The sequence below is a fragment of the Scyliorhinus torazame genome, chromosome 27, assembly GCF_047496885.1.
Source record: "Scyliorhinus torazame isolate Kashiwa2021f chromosome 27, sScyTor2.1, whole genome shotgun sequence".
In the NCBI taxonomy this organism is placed as follows: Eukaryota; Metazoa; Chordata; class Chondrichthyes; order Carcharhiniformes; family Scyliorhinidae; genus Scyliorhinus; species Scyliorhinus torazame.
This window is the reverse complement of record NC_092733.1, coordinates 9,642,954-9,658,589: the sequence shown is the minus strand read 5'-3', so window position 1 is coordinate 9,658,589 and position 15,636 is coordinate 9,642,954. Positions and strand designations below refer to the sequence as shown.

The 15,636-nt window shown below is 52.1% G+C and overlaps 1 protein-coding gene across 4 annotated transcripts in view; it reads right to left on the bottom strand.

Moving 5' to 3' along the window:
* Positions 1 to 15,363, bottom strand: part of LOC140403193 (proto-oncogene vav-like) — a 115,043-nt gene extending 99,680 nt beyond the window's left edge. For 2 of the 4 annotated variants that reach the window (XM_072490938.1, XM_072490940.1), the window contains exon 1: positions 14,958 to 15,363. In XM_072490938.1, coding sequence (XP_072347039.1) covers positions 14,958 to 15,161 — 204 coding nt within the window. In that variant the 5' untranslated portion in view covers positions 15,162 to 15,363. Of the gene's footprint in view, positions 1 to 2,446; positions 2,525 to 2,568; positions 2,653 to 14,957 lie in introns of those variants that run through there. The other 2 variants (XM_072490942.1, XM_072490941.1) reach the window with 2 other exon arrangements.
* Between the last annotated feature and the right edge of the window lie 273 nt (positions 15,364 to 15,636).

The following is a 15,636-nucleotide window of genomic DNA, read 5'->3' as shown; positions in this document are numbered from 1 at the left end:
GTCATCAGATAAAACTTGACACCGAATCACGTGAGGGGAGAAAAACCAAACCTCGGTTCAATTGTTGCGAGAGGATTCGAGTACAGGAGCAGGGATGTGTTGCTGCAATTATACAGGGCCTTGGTGAGGCTGCGACTGGATTACTATGAGCAGTTTTGGTCTCCTTATCTGAGGAAGGATGTTCTTGCTCTAGAAGGAGTGCAGAGAAGGTTTACCAGGCTGATTCCTGAAGACTGACGTACGAGGAGAGATTGAGTCGGTTAGGGTTGTATTCGCTGGAGTTTAGAAGAATGAGGGGGGATCTCACTGAAACCTATAAAATCCTAACAGGACTGGACAGGGTCGATGCAGGAAGGATGTTCCCGATGGTGGCTGTGTCCAGAACCAGGGGGTCACAGACTGAGGGTACGGGGTGGACCATTTAGGACAGAGTTGAGAAATTTCTTTACCCACAGAGTGGTCGGCCTGTGGAATTCGTTACCACAGGAAGTAGTTGAGTCTAAAACATTGTATGTTTTCAAGCAGTTAGATTTAGCACTTCGGGTGAAGGAGATTTTCACAGATTTCTGAAAAGCCCCAATTTAGCTCTGGGTCAGAATATTAGCGTTACGGAGTTAGTGTTGATTTAGGATTGCCAACCCTCCTCGATTGGAGGTCAGTCTACCAGGAGTTGAAGATTAATCTGCAGGACAATGCTGCAAATAACATCAGGGAGAAAACCCGCAGGAGATTTATTTTTTTTAAACGGCTTGCCTTCCTTTTCTTTGGACAAGTTTGTTTGTTTCTTTTTTAAACATTGATGGTGAGCACGGTGGCACAGTGGTGAGCACAGTTGCTTCACAGTTCCAGGGTACCAGGTTCGATTCCCGGCTTGGGTCGCTGTCTGTGCGGAGTCTGCACGTCCTCCCCGTGTGTGCGTGGGTTTCCTCCGGGTGCTCCGGTTTCCTCCCACAGTGCAAGGATGTGCGAGTTAGGTGGATTGGCCGTGCTAAATTGCCCTTAGTGTCCCAAACAAAAGTTAGGAGGGGTTACTGGGTTACGGGGATAGGGTGGCGGCGTGGGCCTAAGTCGGGTGCTCTTTCCAAGGGCCGGTGCAGACCCGATGGGCTGAATGGCCTCCTTCTGCACTGTAAATTCTATGTGAGAATAAAGGCAGTCTGTCAGCCAACTATCATCCACACACATGGAGAGGTTTCGACACAGACAGAGCGCATCTGTTGGGAAATCACTCTTGATGTTAGCTGTGATGAGTTGAAAGATGAGTAATTACTTCTTAAACCTTCCTGTTGCGTACAGGGACTTCTCCCATGTGGAAATTCCCGAGTGAATCCCAAACCGAGCACGTTTCCAACATACCCCGCCGGAGACTGACACCCTGGGGGGTTGTGGGAATGGAAATGTCCTGAAACATCATTCAATTTGCATTGGCACCCCTTACGTTCCATCTCGGTAGCGCTTCCTCCTCTGAGGAAGGAGCAGCGCTCCGAAAGCTGGTGATTCAAAACAAACCTGTTGGAGTTTAACCTGGTGTTGTAAGACTTCTGACTGCGCTCACCCCAGTCCAACGCCGGCATCTCCACATCGTGAGTAAGAAGGTCATGGGTTCAACTCCCAGTCCGGAGACTTGGCCGCAAAAGATGTGTGGACCCCCCCCCCCCCGTCCCACCCCCCCAGCTCAGTACTGGGGGGATGCTGCACTGTCAGGGGTGCCGTCAGAGACAGACGTTATATCAAGGCCGCATCAGCTCTCTGGACATAAAGTACCCCACAGTACTGTTTCCATGAAGAGCAAGGATTTGGATTTGGATTTATTTATTGCCACGGGTAGCAAGGTACAGGGTGTTATCCCTGGTGGGATGGTCAATGTTCATCCCTCCACCACATTATTTAAACCCATGATTTGGGCACTGCAGTCTCTGGGATCCTGCTGTGCACAGATTGGCTGCCGTGTTGCCCGTAGCAGTGGCCGCACCACAAAGGCAATTCCGCTGGCTGCACGGTGCGCTGGGGCATCCTGGGAGTTGAGGAAGGCGCCGCGTAAATGCAAGTTGGGGGGGGATGCCGGGTAGGGGGAGGCCGCTTGCTTAAGGTTAATCCAATTGGCCAATGGGAAGTCTATTCCCATCCCAACGGACTGCGCAGCTGGAAGAGCAGCGGATGGTGCGAGCGGGGAGGGGCTGGGTGGTCAGCGACAGGAGGTCATGTGATTAAGCCAGAGTTGGCATCGCTGCCCCCCCACATTCGGCCATGATCCCAATCAGCTGAGGTAGCACCCAGCATCAATTTTAATTCAAAGTTCAAATTCTAAAACATCGTAACCTCTCCAATGCTTGGTTCAACTCCCGGCCCCCCTCCCCCACTAGTCTTTCATGTACTTCAGTTTCTGGGTTCCTCCAGTGTGTGCTGGAAGTAACGGGTTTAACGCCCATGCAGCGATGTGTTTTACCTCGAGAGGCCTCGAATCGCTGACTCCTGCCAAAGCTGGTTTTCCTGCCTGATGTGTGTCGTCGAGCTGCATTGAAGCCCTGAGCCCCCTCCCCCCAGCCCTCCCATGCCCTGTTCACTCACTATATCTGGCAGAAGCCTCTAGAATATTCTGCAGCCTGCTGCACATGTTGTCTTTGATGTGGAGGTGCCGGCGTTGGACTGGGGTGAGCACAGTAAGAAAGTTTTACAACACCAGGTTAAAGTCCAACAGGTTTGTTTCAAACACGAGCTTTCGGAGCGCTTTCGGAGCTAGTGTTTGAAACAAACATGTTGGACTTTAACCTGGTGTTGTAAGCCTTCTTACCATGTTGTCTTTGACTTTGAGGAAGCCCTCGAAATGGAGGAAGTGGAACTGAGTTATTCCTCCGTCCGAGGCAGCCGAGGGGCTGATGACGTTGGGTGAAACATGTTCGGGCCCGATTTTAACGCAGCGGCGTTTAAAGAGAAGGGGGTTTAAGTACTGGGGGACTGCAATTATTTCTAAAGCCTTTCTGCAATTCTGGGTTCGCTGTTTTGTTACCCGCACCCCTGTGTCAACCCCGGGGGCCTCCTCTGAGTCAGGAGGCAAGCTCCACTCCGCGGGCACGAATACGTGCTGACGCTCCCGGCGCAGCGCTGAGGGGATGTGGCACGGTCGGAGGCGCCCGTCTTTCAGGTAAGGCTTTAAGCCGAGGCCCTCTCAGGCAGGCGTGAAAGGAACCACGGACACTGTTGCCAAGAAGAGCAGGGGAGTTCTCCCCTGGTGTCCTGGCCAACATTCACCCCTCAACCAACATCCATCAAACGGATTAACTGGTGATTATCTCATAGCTGTTTGTGGGATCCTGCTGTGCACAAAATGGCTGCCGCGTTTCCGACAGTACAGCAGTGATTACGGTCGCGATTTATCGGAAACGTTTCTAAGCGTCAATTTGGGCGTGTTTGGTGGGGCCTTTCTCTCCGGCTTTTTCGGTGAGAGCCACACCAGTATTTACCCACACGTAGGGTCCGATTTACCCGGCTTTGTCCCAGTGGAATCAGGGCGGGACATGGCCAGTGGTTCCCGGGCACCTTGGCCCACCCTGTCAGCGCCCCTGCCAGCCTGGCAGTGCCACCCAGGCACCTGTCCCTGACCACCCATGGTCTGGGAGACCCCCCTCCCAACCCCCTAGGTGCCGTTACGACGGGTCCACGTTTGTGCTGCCTCTCACGGGATTTAACAACCCCATTGAGTCACCGAATTGGGGGCGATGAGGCCTTTTGAACGCCCCCTACATTTCAAAAAGTGCTTAATGGGTGTAACGGGAATGTGAAAGACACTATATAAATGCAAATCTTGCTCTTGAACAGAGCAGTGGACCTGACAATATTTTTGGCGTTGCTTACTTAATACATGTACCCCCATCTCGGGAATTGCGAAGAGAAAGTGGGTGGGGTTGACGTCATTCTGACATACGCCCCACCAGGGATCTGTGGGGGGGAATGTGTGTCAATCTCCCGTTGAAAATGTCGAAGTGATCATCTCCATGTTTCCAGCTGCCAAACACTCACCAAGAGGATTGACTGGAAACATTGGGGCCTGAGGAGATTCAGTCAGTCCCTTTGCTGCTTTCCCACACACCGACAATTAAACACTCCAGCGAGCATTTAATGCCTGCTCAAAAGCCTCATCCCATCACTGGTATTAACCCAACAGTGGGTGGGTGGGGAGACCCAAGGGAGGCCCCTCATTGAAAAGCTCAATGCCTGATCGAGGGGCTGACCGTGGAGGGAGGCAGGGACAGTGAGCGCTCCCCCGCAACCCTTACTACCAACCCCCAACGCCTGTGACACCCCAACTGCAACCTCCCCCCCCCACCGCCCCGCCCCCCCACACTCGCGCTTCCCCACTGTCAAGTGCCAGGTGATCCAGCGATGATCCTGGGCCTTGGGCAGGGGTCGTATCTGACAGCAGCCGTCCACCTCCCCAGCGGCGTGACTCCTTAATAGAGCTGCTGGCCTCCGACTGGCCGGCAGCTCTCGGTGGACTGGACCTCTGCCCCGGGATTGTTGAACCGGGGGACGGACGGACGGCCCACCCCTGTCCAGTTAAATGCCTGAGGTGGAAAGACCCCCACCACCTCGGAGGTGAGCCTTGTCCCCTCCTACTCCATCTCAGCATTGCCCTGCATTTCTTTCTCCTTCAATGCACAATGCTATTCTCTTCAATCCTCCAACCTGTCCCTTCCAAACTACACTCAGCACTCACTCCCTGAGGCACCATTTCCTGGCTAAAGATGTTTCTCCTGTGAGTTCCCTGTTGGATTTATTGGTGACCTTCCGATATTTGAGACACATTGTGCTACCCTCCATTTGGAACCACCTTCTCCACGTGGCTAGCCTATCAAACCACTTTGTAATTTTAAATCCTCTATCGGGTCACCTCTCTGTTTCTCTGTCTGTGGAGAGAAGAGCCGGAGCCTGTTTTGCTTTTCGCGCTCACTCAGTTCAGGAGCCTATGAGTGGAAATCACTTTGGGCAACTTTTCCAGTGCACCTATGTCGCTCTTTTGCAACATGGAGACCAGCACCGTGCTCAATGCCCTTAAGTGTGGTCTCACCAAGATCAGATAACCTCTCTGCCGCTCAGTTCTATTCCTTCGCCGTTGATACAAATTCATCCCGAGCTAGTGATCGCCTCCATTAATGCTGCCTCGCGCGACTACCAGGATGGTGGAGGTTGAACTGGGCCTTCTCTCGTCGACTAGCTCCCATGTTGTTACAGAAAGGTCAAGACCAACGCTGTTAAAACTGCGTCCGTGGTCAGGTCACTGCAACCTGTGATGGTGGCCAATTATCAGTAACACTCAAAATGAGTCAGCTTAGACCAAAGAGCTGTGGTTTGACAGCAAAGCACTGGCTCACTCTCTACTTGCTTAATACAAATTCCCACAGCTTGGGGGAGGGGTAGGCTGGGACTAAGTTGTAATGATACACTTTCAGAAGCTTCTCCGGTGGTAACCCTATAATAAGAACCAGGAAACAAGTCTCGACTTATTCGACTCCAAGTTTATCGTGTTCAGTAATCATTTCTCCCAACAACAAAGCAGTGCCACCTGTATCCCTTTTATATATCGGTTCAGTCTAATAAACAATAAGTGCAATCTATTAAACAATTAAACAATCAAAAACCCAATCTCAACTTAAGTTTAGGGGACATGAACTCTTTGCTAACACAAAAAGGGATTTATTTACTGTGATCATCAAGAGCAGCAGCACGTTCGCAGCGAGCTCGGAAATACCTCTGCCCAGGAGAACTCCTCCCCCTGGGGCGAGTCACCACTCTGAGCCCCGATTGGTGATCCTGATCAGGTGACCCTTACTCTGCTGTGTTGCCCTTAAAGGGGACAGTCACCAGAGGGGTAGGGTTTTATATACCAACCCGGAAGTTTATAGGCCTTGACCTTTTCAGCAGTAACGATAATACCTCTGCCAAGGGGCCAGTGGAGGTCCTGCAGCACAAGTTACAGGGTCCCAGTCCCCTGGCTCCCTCCCACCTCTCCCCTGAGGGATATGGTTCATACCTCATTGAGGGATCTGTAGTCAGGTCTTCACACGGGGACCATTCTCTACATGCTAACTTAAATAGATATCACGTGGACAATTGACAACCTGCGGCCTTTTGGTAGAGATCACATCAAAAAGAAAGACTTGTACTTCTTTATCCCCTTTTATGACCTTGGGGGTCTGAATGTGCTTCAAAGCCACTGAACTGGGATTAGTACAGATTGGTATTTGATGGTTGGCATAGGAATGGTGGGCCGAAGGGCCTCTTTCTCTGCTGTATGGCTCGATGGAGTACTTCAGAAGTGTAGTGACTGTTGTACTGTAGGAAACATGGCTGCTGAAATAAGCACAGTAAGATCCCACAAACAGCAATGTGACAGCCAACAGATCGAAGTATTCTTGAGCACATATACATAAGAACATCGAACATCGAACATACAGTGCAGAAGGAGGCCATTCGGCCCATCAAGTCTGCACCGACCCACTTAAGCCCTCACTTCCACCCTCTCCCCGTAACCCAATAACCCCTCCTAAACTCTTTGATCACTAAGGGCGATTTATCATGGCCAATTAACCTAACCTGCACGTCTTCGGACTGTGGGAGGAAACCGGAGCACCCGGAGGAAACCCACGCAGACACGGGGAGGACGTGCAGAGTCTGCACAGACAGTGACCCAGCGGGGAATCGAACCTGGGGCCCTGGAGCTGTGAAGCCACAGTGCTAACCACTATGCTACCGTGCTGCCCGAAAAGAACATAAGAACATGTGAACATACGTACGAACGCATGAATTATGAGCAGTGTCCTTCGCACCTGCTCCGCCCAGTCCTTCGCACCTGCTCCGCCATTTGACCATGTCCGATCTGATTGTGACTTCAACTCCACGTCCTCTCCCTAACCCTTTGACTCCCTTGTTAATCAGGGGTCGACCTCAGTCGGCCTCAAAGATACTCGACGACCCAACCTCTGGGCTAGGGAACTCCACAGACTAACCACCTTCAGGGAGAAAACACTTTTCCTCGTGTCCATCTTAATGGGAAACCCCTTCATTTGAAATTGTGGGCAGGATTTTCCGTGTTGGCACGTTGGAGGCAGCCACATGTAAAGCGGCATTCTGTAAACAAACCAAGCATCGGGAAAAGGATTCGGGATGGATTTCACCCTTCACCCATCTGGCTCAGGATCTAGTCATCAAGCCCAACCCCTGTCCTAAAGTAGGCCCTGCTTTAAGTTATTTCTCTCAGGACCCCTTACACCCGATCAAAGCAATGACCGACCCAGGACTTGGTGTACCCTCCAGGGGAGGCAGCACGAGACCGTCTTTCATCGAGCTGGCAAAGACAACAAAAACTTGCATTTACATAGCGTTTTAAACTAGTGGGAGCATAATCATTCTACATTTGACACCAAGCCACTTAAGGAGCTGGATTCTCCGTTTGGGAGACTGTCTCCACGCCAACGTGAAAACGGTGGTCTTTCACGCCAGGAAAACTGGCATCAAAAGGCCACCGATTCCCCGTTTTGCTGGGGGCTAGCAGGGAGGCAGCGTAGAGCTCGCAGCTCTAGCTGCCGATACGGTCCTGAGCATACGGAGGGCAGCACGGTATCATGGTGGTTAGCACAATTGCGTCACAGCTCCGGGGTCCCAGGTTCGATTCCCGGCTTGGGTCGCTGTCTGTGCGGAGTCTGCACATCCTCCCCGTGTGTGCGTGGGTTTCCTCCGGGTGCTCCGGTTTCCATCGGGCAGGAGATACAGAAGTCTGAGAACACGCACGAACAGACTCAAAAACAGCTTCTTCCCCACTGTCACCAGACTCCTAAATGACCCTCTTATAGACTGATTTCATTAACACTACACCCTGTCTGCTTCATCCGATGCCAGTGCTTATGTAGTTACATTGTACATGTTGTGTTGCCCTATTATGTATTTTCTTTTATTCCCTTTTCTTCTCATGTACTTAATGATCTGTTGAGCTGCTCGCAGAAAAATACTTTTCACTGTACCTCGGTACACGTGACAATAAACAAATCCAATCCAATCCAATCCAATCCTCCCACAGTCCAAAGATGTGCAGGTTAGGTGGATTGGCCATGCTAAATTGCTCTTAGTGTCCAAAATTGCCCTTAGTGTTGGGTGGGGTTACTGGGTTATGGGGATAGGGTGGAGGTGTTGACATTGGGTAGGGTGCTCTTTCCAAGAGCCGGTGCAGACCCGATGGGCCGAGTGGCCTCCTTCTGCACTGTAAATTCTATGATTCTATGAAATTTCCGGTTCCAGGGCCGCGTAAGAAGACGGCGGCAGCCTGCAGCGGCCGCGCCCTGCTTCATGGCGGACTGAGGCCGCGGACCCGGACCACAAAAGCAGTGCCCCCCTTCGGCCGCTCGCACGCCCTGGACCGCCCGCCCACAGTGCCCCCAGCCCTAAATGAAGCTCCCCTGCCCACGGTTCGGCCCTCCCCCGACTCTGGCGACGCCAGACTGAGTCCGCAGCTGCCACGCGAGGTACCCGGACGGTGTGAGTACGCGTAACCCACGCCGTCGGGAAATCGGCGGGTCAGCGGTGGAGCTTCGCGGGGTGGGCCACAGACATTGGCCTGAGGCGGTGGATAGCCAGCGCGGCGTACTCCTAGAGTACGCCGCTTTTCAGAGGGCGGAGAATACAAAAGCCAGCGCCGCTCCCGATATTGCCGTCAAAACGGATTCTCCGCCCCGTCGCCAAACGCTATTTCAGTGTCGGGCAGCGGAGAATGCCGCCCAAAGAGCTTCTTAAGGGAGACCAAGTTTGGAGGATGGAGGTTAGGGATGGAATTCATTAAGTGGCCAGATGGAGCTACTAATTGCAAGATGATTAAAATCAAGAGGCCAGAATTGAGGGGGGGGGGGGGGAGGGCGGGAAGAACACAGGTTTTGGGGGGTTGCAGGACTGGAGGGGGGGGGGTTACAAGGACAATGGCCGGCCGTGACCACGGAGAGATTTGAAAACAAGGATGAGAACTATTTCCCTTTTCTAAGACCTTCCCCTTGGCAGAGTATCCCTCGGGTAAGGGGTTCGCACCAGGCCTCTCCTCACTGAAACAGCAGAAATTCAAACTCTGAGTCTGCTCCAGGGCTGCGGCCAACCCTGAGGCCTAATCAGCGGGATGGTGCCAGGGGCAAAATGGACAGGCAGGGTGGTCAAGGTGGCATTGACAGGCAGGGTGGTCAAGGTGGCATTGACAGGCAGGGTTGTCAAGGTGGCATTGACTGGCAGGGTGGTCAAGGTGGCATTGACATCATGAACCCTGAAGAACAATGTTTCATTGGCCGCCAAGTGCTCAAAATACAAGAAGCTGCTGATGAATTCTCTCCGTACCCGTAGAGAAGAGGGTGAGTGGAATTAGGAGGGAAATGCAATGGGGGAGAGGGGGGGGGGGGAGGGTTAGGTACATTGAAAATATAGGTTTTGTACATCACGTCCTCCTGAAATCCAACGTTAAATCTTTTGATGATGTGCATCGCTCATTTCAACTCAAAAATCCATTACCCCCCCCCTCTCTTGTTGCCAAGTTGATCTCTAGATGTTAATGAGAAAAAGAGGACCTGAATTTATACAGCGCCTCTTATGATAACAGCCAATGAAAGGTAGTCACTGTTGCAATGTAGGAGACGCAGAAGCCAGTTTGCGCACAGCAAGCTCTCACAAATGAAATCAGTGACCAGGATAGTCTTGATTTAAGTGTTGGCAGGTGGGGTAAATGTTGGCCAGGACTCCAGAGCAAGCTCCCCGCCCCCCCTCCCACCCGACGCATTCACTGCACAGTGCTACAGTCCCCGTTGGTGTGTATGTGGGGAAGTACATTGTAAAGTGGATGCATGTTGTGTCTGATATTCCGCACAGTTCCAACAGGGGGAGGGGCTGATCATTCACAATGTTGCTTCCATATCCGTGACACTGTTCAATACCCTGCCATCTGTAATCAGAAAGGAACGTTCCCCTTCTCTGCGCTTGCTCCAGCTATGGAAACCCCGGTGTGTGCAAACGCATTGCTGTTATTCACGTGTTCCGACAAGAGGACACAACGCAAAGCCAGTTGATACATGGTGGCACGGTGGTCAGCACCGCTGCCTCACAGCGCCAGGGACCCGGGTTCGATTCCCGGCTCGGGTGACTGTCTGTGTGGGGTTTGCACGTTCTCCCCGCGTCTGCGTGGGTTTCCTCCGGGTGCTTCGGTTTCCTCCCACAGACCAAAGATGTGCGGGTTAGGTGGATTGGCCGCAATAAATTGACCTTTAGTGTCCAAGGGTTATGGGGCGTGGGGATAGAGTGGGGGCGTGGGCCAAAATAGGGTGCTCTCTCAGAGGGTCGGTGCAGACTCAATGGACTGGAGATTCTATGATACTTATAGGTGTGTGAGTATTGCCACAAAGCATCAGTTACTTCAGTGCATTTAAACCAGGTTCCCACCCAGATTGGTATAAAGCTGCTCCAAACTGCATCCTCAATGTGTTAAACTTAAGACGGGTTATGCCAACGCTCTCCCAAACCCATTCAGAACTCCGGAATTCTCGATCTCTCTCGATCGGTTTTCCTCACAATCGACAGCTTCAAATTCACCCATTCATTCACCTCATCTTAACACCCGCTCTTTTGAACCATGGTCTTTGACCTTTCCTGGGAGGACAGGCAAAACCATGCACGGTGACGCGATACAGAAGCCTGCGTTCAATTGTCCTCTCGCCCTGCTTTTTACCGAGTCATATTTCCCAACACCATCCACTATAGGGAAGTAACATATCGGGCAGCAGCAGGACAAGGCTGCTTTCATTGAATTCAAAATAGTTTGGTCGTGAGGCTTATGTTTTCAATCTGCCTCCCAGTGAGACCACACTAACACTGACCGATTGTTATACTGATCAATACTAATCCACACAAACATGTTCGCTTTCCGCCGAAGCCTCCCCTTATCCTTCCTAAAGCAAGCGCAGTGGTTAGCACTGCTGCCTCACAGCGCCAGGGTCCCGGGTTCGATTCCGGCCTCGGGTCCCTGTCTGTGCGGAGTCTGCACGTTCCCCCCGTGTCTGCGTGGGTTTCCTCCGGGTGCTCCGGTTTCCTCCCACAGTCCAGAGATGCGCAGGTTAGGGTCGATTGGCCGTGCTAAATTTTCCCTTAATGTTCAAAAAGATGAGGTGGGGGTTACGGGGATAGGGTGGGGGAGTGGGTTTGGGTAGGGCTGCTCTTTCAGTGGGTCGGTGCAGACTCGATGGGCCGAATGGCCTCTTCTCTGCACTGTCGGGATCCCATGATTCAAAGTAACAGACAGCAACTGAGATGAAGGTGTAATTAACATTCTTAAACTTTAATTGCCTGCCTTTGGCGGCTTGTCAAGAGGGAGTAGACTAATCCCACTTTGTCTCTTCCCACAGCTTCAAAGGTTAATTCCATTTTCCCTTCAAAGAACGGTTGGCCTCCGATATCCCGGAGCTCCCAGTGACAATTTAACTTGTTGGCAGAGCCGGGATCTCGCTACGCACCACCCCCCCCCCCCCCCCACCTCCACCCCACCTTCCCCAGACCCACTCCGATTTCCTCCACCTCTGTCGTTTTAAAATAAACCTCGATTGAACCCTCCTCAGAGGTTTCTCTGCCCCCCTGGGGACGCTCTCAGCATTCCGAGACTCCTAATTACGATAGCTTCCCATCGCCCGCCGTTATCCCAGCGAGGCTTGCGCAGCTCTGTCATTGAGTGGCCGATCACCAGACAGTCCCGTCAGCTCACCGCAGGGTTAACCCTCCCTGTCTGTGGGAGACAAGACAGCATTCGGGAATTATGGGATGAATCAGGGAAAGGAAATGAAAAATGAAAATGAAAATGGCTTATTGTCACGAGTAGGCTTCAAATGAAGTTACTGTGAAAAGCCCCTAGTCGCCACATTCCGGCGCCTGTTCGGGGAGGCTGGTACGGGAATTGAACCGTACTGCTGGCCTGCTTTAAAAGCCAGCTATTTGGCCCAGTGTGCTAAACCAGCTCCTTGTCGCTTTGTCGAGATAATCTGACCAGCCCAAGTTATGAAGTCGACATTTTAATTCCAATAGCCCCTTAATCCACCATCACATTCGTGATAAGTCGGTTGACACGGTCGATTCGGTTTTTGTCCTCACATGCCCCGGCCACCTCCTCCAAATGGCCATTCTTAACGCCCAAGCCCAGTGAGCAGGCTATTCAACTGCAGAAGCAATCATTGGTGTCATGGGAGCAATTGTTGGTGTCATCCTCCATTGCCGTCTTATTAAGAGGACCATAAGGTTCATTTCACTGAATACTCCTGACCATCCACCACTGCCCCACCTCATTTTATTCTGCTTTGAACTCCTCCCTGCAGCCTGGAGCACTTGTGTAGCCCCCGGTCTGAACCACACACATCAGAGGTCTACGTTTCAGCCAGTCACCAGCTAACCAACCCCCTGCAGCCTCTATTCGAAACTCGCACTGCGCCTCTGCACCCCCGACTCTCGCACTGGCAATGCCACAATTTTAAAATTCACACCTGTGTTTGCAAACCGCCCCCCCCCCCTTTTCTCTGAAACCCAGCTCCTCCGACCTACAACCCTCCGAGATCTCCGGCCTCTTGTAATCTTTCCATCGCCCTGGCTGTGACCAGACCTTCAGCAGCCCAGGTCCTAAGCTCTACAATTCCCTCCCTGAATCTCTCTCCTGTCTCGCTCTCTCTCTCTCTCTCTTTTCCTTTCAGATACTCCTTAAAAATCTTCTTGTGCGGTTTGCTGTCAAATTTTGTTTGATAAACTCTCCTGTGAAGCCACCTTGGGGCGATTTACGTTAAAGTTGCTTTATAAATGTGAGTTATTGCTGCGTGCTGTCAGTCAGGCGGTTGCTGGGGTTAGGGTTGCGGGGGGGGGGCGGGGGGGGACTAATGACTAATCACAGCTGCCCCAGGCTAGGAGAGGTAAAGAAAATTGGGAAGACTTGCTGGTTCTGGTAGTTGTCCAGAATGTGTGTGTATGTACGCATGTGTGTGCACACATGCATGTGTGTGTGCACATGTATGTGTGTATGCATGCATGTGCATGTGCACATTCGCATGCGTGTACATGTGTGTACACAGGTGTGAGTGTGCATACATGTGCGTGTGTTTATGTGCATGTGTGTGTCTGTGCACGTGTGTGCGTGTGCATGTGTGCATATGTGTGTGTGTGCACATTGTTCATGTGCGTGCATGAGAGTGCATGTGTGTCTTCATGCACGTGTGTGCCCATGTATATATGTGTGTGTGTGAGTGTGTGTTGCACACTGTGCATTTGTCTGCATATGTGCTATGTGTGTGTGCTGTGTGTGTGCGTGCATTTGTGGTGCATGCGTGCGGGATACATGTGTGTCCGCGTGTGTATGTGTGCTTCTGCAATTGTATGCATACGTCTGTGTGATGATTGGGTGTGTGGATATGTGTTTGTGTGTATGTGTGTCTGTGTGTATGTGCGTCTGTGCGTGCCTGCGTTTGTGGTGCGTGTGCGTGTGGTGCGTATGTGTGTGCACGCAAGACCAGAACGGGGCACAATGATGATTGCTTCTGCAGTTAAATAGCCTGGCTCTCTGGGCTTGGGCGTCAAGAATGGCCATTTGGAGGAGGTGGCCGGGACATGCGAGGATAAAAACCGAATTGACCGTGTCAACCGACTTATCACGCATGTGATGATGGATTAAAGAGCTATTGGAATAAAATGTCGACTTCATAACTTGGGCCGGTCAGATTATCTAGACAAAGCAACAAGCTAACTCACATCGGGGGAATCATTACCTGTGAATCACCGGCATTGATAGTCCTGGTTTTGTTTGGGGCATTGTTCCACCCTCCCTACCTCAATCAGAGAAAGGTCTTAATTCCGGTCTGGCAAGGGTCCCTGTCACGTTTTGGCCTCCTTCACCCTCACCCGAGCACTCAGACTTCATGTCGGAGGCTAGCGCTAACCATCGGGAGGCTGGTGAACCACCGCACTTGTCGACTACCTGTCAACTGTTGGGAATCCTGTGCCGTCTTTCCATTGCTAACCTGTTGGTACCTAGGCCAGTTCGAGCGGCGCTCACAATAGCCCAGGTGGGAGCCAGGTGCTGAAAGGGTTAAGTCCCGAGCACAGTTTGCACCGACTCAGTCAACATTCCCCTGAATATGGAAGATTGAAGGGTGATCTTAGCAGTGCAGAGACAATTAAAAGATTCGATAAGGTAGAGGGAAATAAACTATTTTCCCAGCTTGCGAAGGGTGGGGGGGGGGGGGGGGGGGGAGCCCAGGACATGAGAACAGGATCTCAAAATGTGAGCCTGTCCGTTCTAGGAGCGCGCTCTCCACACAAAGGGGAGTCAAAATCTGAAACTCGCCGCCGCCAAAGAACTGCCGAGACCAGGGGTCCACTGAGCATTTCTAAGACGAGATCGCTGCCTTTTTTGTTTGGTAAGGATAGGGTTAAAGAAGCGATGCAGGGAGGTGGAGTTAAGATACAGACCAGCCGTGGTCTAGCTGGATGGTGGGACAGACGCGAGGGGGCTGAATGGCCTCCTCCTGTATCTACGATGGGCTATCTCACCGCGGACCAGGGGCTGAAACGGGAATCTGTGTCGATCGTGAGGGCGACCAGCTCCCCGGGCCATTCGCGAGGGTGTGGGGGGGGGGGGGGGGGGTGGCGATCTGCCAGGATATTTTGCGGAGATGCCGGCGTTGTACTGGGGTGGGCACAGTAAGAAGTCTTACAACACCGGGTTAAAGTCCAACAGGTTTGTTTCGAATCACTAGCTTTCGGAGCGTAGATCCTTCCTCAGGTGAATGGGATATTTTAACACCCTCTTTCACCGCCAGACGCGACCCCCCCCCCGACATGACATTTCGCTACGGGAATAACAGGAGAGGGGAGGTTGGGGGGGGGGGGTGTGTGGGGGTAAGGGAAACTTTCGAGCTTACCTGAGACATCTGAGGTCGCAGATTGATTTCCTTGAGGTTGATGGAGTGCGGCCGCAAGTTGTTGAGGAGCTGACAGAGCAGGACGCCATCTCGCAGGGCCCAGGCCAGGTCACAGACCTGAGCATTACACCAGGTGACCCGGTGATTCAGGGGCAACACTTTACAGTCAATCAGCCAGTTGGCACATTGCCGCCAATGCTCCATCTCCCAACAATCCACCACAAAGCGCACCAAATTCGAGCAGTTTGGGGAGGGGGCTGAGGAATGAAGGGAGAATGTGACAAAATTAAATTGAAACGCAGAAGCCCCTGCCTGCCACCTGCTCACTGCATTTCCTGCCTCGACTGTTTCCTCCAGAGAGAAGCTTGTTTCTAAACCACTGGCTCCTTCCTCTTCCAATCTTCTAATGAAAGGCTCTGTGACAGAGGTGAGTAGCACCCTGGGAGACGTAGTCCGACAACCCGAGGTGGACTACAAACCCCAAAGGACTTCACAGAGAGCCCAGGGTGACTCATCCCAAACAGTGTCAGGCTCCCTATTTGTACTGGGAGTGCCAGCTCCTCCTTCTGTTCCAGCCTTTGCTTTTTTTAAAATTCTATTTTATTTTCCCAGTACCTTTCCCCTTTACTTCGACCCCACCCCCCACCCCCAACCCCGTAGATCCATGACAGCCTTGTGC